Genomic DNA, 7,889 nt, shown 5'->3' with positions numbered 1-7,889 from the left:
GGTGAGAGTCTGTTTCCATGCTGAATCCCTCTCTCTCTCTGACATAAGGGACCCCATTATGCTTAACTCAATAGATATACGGGTCCACCGATGCTTTTCCCGCAACTGGTGGTCTGGCACCTCCTTTAACCCTGGACAAAATTACAAGAGAGCACTTGAAATCCCCACTGGATGTCCCCCCCAAAATGTGGCTCCTAGGCCGGGAGAGGCGGCTGATCTCAACCTCATCGGGACTTCCGCAGCCAATCGGCGGATCGAATTTGCCCATTGTGGCCGGGACTCTGGAACTCCGGCCCATATGAGGATATGGTGTCTCCACTCCTTCTCTCCCCCCCCCCCCTTCTCCCCTCCCCTTCTCCCCTCACCCCCCCATCTTTTAAAGGACTTACCATACACTGTGCTAGCCGTCTTAACCATCTTGTTCATCGCGGTGTGTGTCTGTATCACCTTGGCTTTGCACCGTGTGAATTTCAGACAGCGCTCCCCCGCTTTCCCTGGCCCCCCGCCTTTGCAATGTGTTTGTGTGTGTGTGTTCTACTCTGACACTCGCCGTTCCAGTTCCCGGTTTTTCAGCGAGTGCCGCGAACTTGACAGTCGCCGGCAGTCCGCTGAAAAATCGCCCATGTGGGACAGGCCCTATAGTTTTTAGAGAGACAGCATGGAAACAGCCCTTCAGCCCACCAAGTCCACGCAGATCATCGATCATCCATTCACACTAGTTCTACCTTATCCGGGGGGGGGGGGGGGGGGGGGGGGGGGGGGGCGAGACAAAGAGAGACTATAATGAGTAAGTGTTCAAGAAGGAACTGCAGATGCTGGAAAATCGAAGGTAGACAAAAGTGCTGGAGAAACTCAGCATCTATGGAGCGAAGGAAATAGGCAACGTTTCGGGCTGAAACCCTTCTTCAGACTATAATGAGTAAATGTGTACAAGCAACACTAATGGACCAACAGGGCAACGAGGAACAGTTGGAGTGAAATCCAGGAACCAAGAGTATTTGAACACAGTATTCCGTTCAGAAGTTTTAGTTTTTTGATATAAAGCATGGAAACAGGCCCTCCAACCCACTGAGTCCACGCCAACCATCGATCAGTCATTCACATTCATTCTATGTTATCCCACTTTCTCATCCACTCCCTGCACACTCGGGGGCAATTTACAGAGACCAATTAACCTGCACGTCTTTGGGACGTGGGAGGAAACTGGAGCACTCGGAGGAAACCCATGTGGTTACAGGGAGAACATGCAAACTCCACAAGGGCAGCACCCGAGGTCAGGATTGAACCGATCTAGCAAATGATTGGAATCTTTGGACCTCTGTGTTGGATTCCAAGAACATGGTGTCTTAGATAGCTGCATGGATAGGAAATGTTTAGAGGGATATGGACCAAATGCAGCCAAATGGGACTCGCTTAGATGGAGCATCTTGATCGGCATGGACGACTTGGGCCAAGGAGTCTCTTTCCGTGCTGAGTGACTGTATGACTCAAACTATATTGATAATAGAAATATATAAGCCCAATGAATATCCTAGCAATCAGCATAATGATATCTATCTAGAATTGTATATTATGAGGCATAGATAGGGCGAACAATCAGAACCTTTACCCTAAGGGGCAAGTGTCCAACACTAGAGGCCATAGCTATGAGGAGCAAAGGAGAACGTATAACGGAGATGTACAGGGCAGGTTTTTCTACAGGGAGAGTAGTGGAGGCCTGGTTAGTGATGAAGGCAGATATGATGGTGGTGTTTAAGAGGTTTTTAGATGGGCACAAGGAAGTACAGAGAATAGAAGGGTATGGACTTGGCATCATGTTCGGCACAGACATTGTGGGCCGAAGAGCCAGTTCCTGTGCTGTACTGTTCTATGTTTCATTTGCTAACTTAAGCAATATACTGATTGCATTTATATATGGTAGATCTGATCTGCTCAATTAGCACGCAAAGCAAAGCCTGGTAACTGTACCTCAGTACGTGTGACACTAATTAACCTAGACGTAGAATAACACATATCAGCCATAACGGCTGTGGAGGCCAAATCATTTGGGTATTTTCAAAGCGGAGATTGACAGGTTCTTGACTGATAATGGTGTTAAAGGTTAGGGGGAGAAGGCAGAAGAATGGGGTTGGGAGGGAAAGATAGAATTCAGCCATGATTGAATGATGGAGTAAACTCAATGGGCTAAATGGCCTAATTCTGCTCCTATGACTTATGGCGTTATCTAGTAAATACAGGAGATTATTATTCTTTTGTGTCATCACACAACTGCTTGACAATAGCGAGCAAATCTTAGTGCCACTGCAAGGTCCTTTACAGTGCATGGGTCATGCAGCATGTCACAGCTCAGGAGATGTTCCGTGGTCTGGAGGTCCCGTCAGCACTCGCAGTCTGCCGCATCTTCAGTATATCCCCACTTCAGCATGTTCGGTTTGCTCCTTCCCATGCCTGTCCGCAGTCTGTTGACACAGCGCCAGCTTATCCACGGTTGGTCGGAACCTGGTGGGAGATTCTCGGAGGGATCAAAGAAATTAATATCTATACCAACACAGGACTATAGCTAAGCCTTCATTCACACGACCCCAACCTAAACGAAGAAAAGCAAAAAAAAAACTCCAGGCACTGTATATTATAAACAAATATAGAAATCTCTGGAAACAGTATGTTGACCAAGGCTCTATCTCCACTGAGAATGTTAAAAGGTCCTCTTTCTCCACAGATTCTGACTATCCTGCTGACAGTATTTGTTTTTGGTTTTGGTTTTGTCTTCTTTCATTGCTTCAAGGTAAACAGGAGACCGTGTGAATGAAAAGCGACTGTTTCTGAGATTAGGTGAGAAACTAAACATACTCGGTCAAGTGTACGATTGAACCTGTGTTTCCCATCAAGAATCTAAAAGGCCATCGGTGTGATAAATACAGAGCCAGTCTTCACTATTTTCCCATAAACAATGATGAAACAACGTCACTGACGTTCTCTCCACTCCAAAGCCAATGATGGAGGCAGTGTCAAAATATGTTATTTTTGTTTATTTTATTATTATTATCACGAGGTACAGTCAAAAGCCTTTTTTTTTTTGCGTGCTGCCCAGTCAGTGAAAAGACTATACATGATCACAATCGAGCCGTCCACAGTGTACAAATACAGGATAAAATAATTTAACGTTTAGTGCAAGGTAAAGTCCAGTAAAGTCCTATTAAAGATAGTGCGAGGGTCTCCAATGAGGTTGGTGGTAGGTCAGGACCACTCTAGTTGGTGATAGGATGGTTCAGTTGCCTAATAACAGATGGGAAGAAACTGTCCCTGAATCTGGAGTTGTGCTTTTTCACATTTCTGGATCTCTTATCTGATGGGAGAGGGGAGAAGAGGGAATGACTGGTGAGGCTTGTCCTTGATTATGCTGCTGGCCTTGTCGAGGCAGCGTGAAGTGTAGATGGAGTCTAGAGAGATCATGTAGCCTATCACCAGTAATCTACCAGAAAACCTATCTTGATGTCATGTTTCAGTTTCATCGTTACTTCACTTGTAAGTGAAGTGAAAAACTCTGTATAAACACTTATTAATCCACAAAATAGGAAAGTCATAAAACAGTCATAAAGGGGAGTCATAGGTCTGTGGAAAGGTCCCCACCCAATACAAAGGCTATCTATGTTCTCCAGAGATATTGCTTGACCCGCTGAGTTACTCAGCACTTTTTTTATCTTGGTCATAAAACAGAAATGACTGAAAACATTCTAAGCTTTTAAGAAAATTCATGCAACCTGATTGCACTTAATAATTAATTAAACTTACCCAAGACCAAACAAGTTGAAAAAAAGGGATTGATGCAGAAAAAAAGGCCAGGTTACTCAAACATGCCTTGGAAACTTTTTGCAAACAAATTTGACTTTTTCTCAGACACAAAATGCTGGAGTAACTCAACGGGTCAGGCAGCATCTCTGGAGAATAGGAATAGGTGATGTTTTGGGACAAGACCCTTGTTCAGACTCTAGTCTGATGTCTGATCTCTCGTTTCCCTTTCCCCTGACTCTCAGTCTGAAGAAGTGTCTCGACTTGAAACATAACCTTTTCCTTTTCTTCAGAGATGCCGCCTGTCCCGCTGAGTTACTCCAGCATTTCGTGTCTATCTTCGGTGTAAACCAACATCTGCAGTTCCTTCTTACACATGTCTGGATAAAGGTGATTGTAATGGAAAGGGTGCTTATAAGATGTTATTTGGACAGGAACAATCAACCTATAGGGAAAGAATGGATAAGCTAGATACACAAGGAACCGCAGATGCTGAAATCCTGCGTAAAGATGGGGTTTTTGTGAGGGATAGGACTGAGAATATTAAAAGCGATTGTGTTGAAGAAAAATATGAAGATGATGTCAAAATCCAGAGGGAATAACTTAAAGTAACGGTTAGAAGGATTAGAGGGCAAATTAATAGGAAGAAACTGCAGATGCTGGTTTATACTGAAGATGGAAACAAAATGCTGGAGTAACTCAGCTGGCCAGACTGCATCTCTGGAGAAAAAGCATAGACCCGTTTGAAGAGGGGTCCCGACCGAAAACGTCATCTATTTATTTTCTTTACAGGCAAGGTACCCTGATACAAGTCTTCTCTCAAACAGACTGACAATCTCACTTTCACACAGTCTCACTCACACACACAGTCTCACTCACACACACAGTCACTCACACACACAGTCTCTCACACACACACAGTCTCACACACAGTCTCACACACACACACAGTCTCACACACACAGTCTCACACACACACACAGTCTCACACACACTCACACACACACACAGTCTCACACACACTCACTCACACACACAGTCTCACACACACTCACACACACTCACTCACACACACAGTCTCACACACACTCACTCACACACACAGTCTCACACACACAGTCTCACACACACTCACTCACACACACAGTCTCACTCACACACAGTCTCTCACACAGTCTCACACTCACCCACACGCACTCACTCACACACTACAGACCTCTGTCAAACACAGTCACTCACACACACACACGCAATACCACAGTCCCCACTCACAGTCACACACAATCTATCACTCACAGTCTCACTCAAACGCAGTGCCACACACCCACAATCCCTCTCACATACACAGTCTCACACACAATCTAGCACAGGCACGCCACACACAGTCAGACTCAGTCACATTCACAGTATGTCTGTCTCTCACACTCACGCACACCTTTGGAGGTCGTTAATTCCTCGCAGGTGCTCTACACACACAGGGCTTCAAAGAGCAAATTAAAAGGGCAACGAAGCCAAATAGGGGGGTCTTCGTGTGAGCATTAGGTTGCCACTGGACAAGCAGGTTTAAAGTTGTTGCTGCCACTACTCCGCTCGCTGTGGGAGTGGGGACCGCACTCAAGTAACGGCTTCAGCTCCCACGGGGCGGAGAAACAAATGAATACAGGGGCTACTTATTGGGGTGACATGTATGAAGCATAGAAAATAGGTGCAGGTGTAGGCCATTCGGCCCTTCGAGCCAGCGCCGCCATTCAATGGCTGATCATCCAAAATCAGTACCCAGTTCCTGCTTTCTCCCCATATCCCTTGATTCCTTTAGCCCTAAGAGTTAAATCTAACATTCTCTTGAAAACATCCAGTGAATTGGCCTCCACTGCCTTCTGTGGCAGAGAATCCCACACATTCACACAACTTTCTGGGTGAAAAAGTTGTTCTTCATCTCAGCCCTAAATGGCCCACCCCTTATCTTCAAACGGCGACCCCTGGTTCTGGACTCCCCCAACATCGGGGACATTTTTCCTGCATCTACCTCCCTGTCGAATCCTCCAAGAATGTTATGTGTCCGGGGGGCTTGGGGTTTCAGAGCGGCGCTTCCTGTGGACAATCGGCGATGGTGTTTGACACTGACACCAGCCCTTTCAGTCGCTGATGATGCAACAGTGGGAACCAGGGCGACATTTCCTGCATCGTCCTTCAATCTCCAAGAGCTTTAACTCTCGGCTCCTTGTCGCTGGGGAGCGGCGTGTAAACCAATTCATTTGTCAATTCATCGCTCGCTCGGCGTGAGTGAGTGAGTGAAGCTGTCGGGCTGAGTTCCAGCGTTGAGTGGGTAGGCGGGACCAAGGCGGGTCTACCGCTTATAAAATGGCCCTAGGTGCCCGAGTCCTGGCTCCACAACAAGTGCGAGGACGTAACTGGACCTTTGCGCCACTGAAGCTGTCAAACTCACTGGCGAAAAAGCGCTAGCCTCAGCAATGGAACAGAGATCTACAAAAAACGTACAGATCTTCAACAAGCCCAAGGTAAAGCGAGAGGCGTTATTGAGCTCGTTGCTTTGCATGACGAGGTGCTCGCGTTGTTTGTTTATTATTGTCACTAACTATTTCAGCTCAATTCCACATGTTGCGATTGCTCGGGTCCGTTTGAAACAAAAGATAATGGTTTTGAGAGGCCGCCCGTTTAGTTAAATTAAAAACAGTGCAGATTATTAGTGCTGTAATCCTAACGTGGATTAATGTTCAAAATAGAAACAATTGCAATTCTAGGGATTATAGTCATTATGAAGTGCATGTTTCAGAGTGCTGGAATAACACCAGCTGAAATAGTGCCTGTGATTTTTGAGAACCCATTTGCAATTAACATAGAATCTGGACCAGTGCCCCTCTGTTGTAAATCCTATAAGAAATTAAAATTGTGTTCAGAATTGGGCAACTAAGAAGGGGCATCCGGGATAGACACAAAGTGATGGAGTAACTCAGCGGGCCAGGCAGCATCTCTGGAGAAAAAGGGTGGGTGACATTTCGGGTCGGGACGCTATTTCAGTTGCAGTTTCCACATTTATGCCGATGAACGACCCTCGATCTCATGGCCCCCTATACTCACTAAAACAGACAGATTATCAATCAAAGGGCTATTCAATGATGGGAGCCAACAAAAGGCGCATGGGGAAAGTGTAAGGTCTTTACATTTTACACATTTTTAAAAGGCAGAATATTTGTTAAATGTTGGGAGATTGGGTAGTGTTGAGATCCCAATTGTGCTTTCATGTTTTTTTTAAAATTGCACAGTGCTGGAGTAACTCAGCTGGAGTTAAAAAAACAAACTCAAAGTGCTGGAGTAAGTCAGAGAGGCAGGCAACATCTCTGGAGAACATGGATAGTTGACACATCTGGTTCGCACCCTTGAGACTGTTTGTGGTGAGAGGGAGATAGGAAACCACAGACTGTCAAGCCACCCTTTGTTGCAAAATTAAATAAGTCTTAATGCAGTTGTATTTGGGTCTCGGTGAGTCTGCACCAGGAGCACTGTGTACAGTTTTGTGTTTCTTCCAGAGGAAAAAACACACTTGTTGTAGATGAAGTATGGTGAAGATCTGCTAGATTGGTTGGAGGGATGGTGGGGCTGCAGTTTGATGAGAAATTGAGGGGACGGGAACATAAATTCATAAATGATAGGAGCAGAATTAGGCCATTCGGCCCATCACGTCTACTCTGGCATTCACTCATGGTTGATCTATGTTTCACATTCTCCTGCCATCTACGCATAAACCCTGATCTCCACCATGAAAATATCCATTGATCTGACCTCCACAACCTTGTGTGGCAACGAATTCCACTGATTTGCCACACTCTGACTAAATAAATTCCCCCTCATCTCCTTTTTAAAAGTCCATCCTTTTATTCGGAGGCGATGGCCTCAGTTCCTGGACTGTCCCACTAAACCCTGTGGAAACATCCTCTCCACATTCACTGTATCCAGGCCTTTCACTACTCGGTAAGTTTCATGGAGGTGCGTCCTCATCCTTCTAACATCCAGCGACTGCTCCAAAGCCGTCAAAAGCTCATCTCCTGAACATCAGCCAATTCCACTTACATGACCTAATT

At 45.7% G+C, this 7,889-nt stretch overlaps 1 protein-coding gene across 1 annotated transcript in view; it reads left to right on the top strand.

Moving 5' to 3' along the window:
• Positions 1–6,130: 6,130 nt before the first annotated feature.
• Positions 6,131–7,889, top strand: part of ada (adenosine deaminase) — a 37,086-nt gene continuing 35,327 nt past the window's right edge. The window contains exon 1 of the mRNA XM_033041483.1: positions 6,131–6,308. Coding sequence (XP_032897374.1) covers positions 6,261–6,308 — 48 coding nt within the window. The 5' untranslated portion in view covers positions 6,131–6,260. The remainder of the gene's footprint in view (positions 6,309–7,889) is intronic.

The sequence above is a fragment of the Amblyraja radiata genome, chromosome 23, assembly GCF_010909765.2.
Source record: "Amblyraja radiata isolate CabotCenter1 chromosome 23, sAmbRad1.1.pri, whole genome shotgun sequence".
Taxonomy (NCBI): Eukaryota; Metazoa; Chordata; class Chondrichthyes; order Rajiformes; family Rajidae; genus Amblyraja; species Amblyraja radiata.
This window is presented reverse-complemented; position numbering and strand designations above follow the sequence as displayed.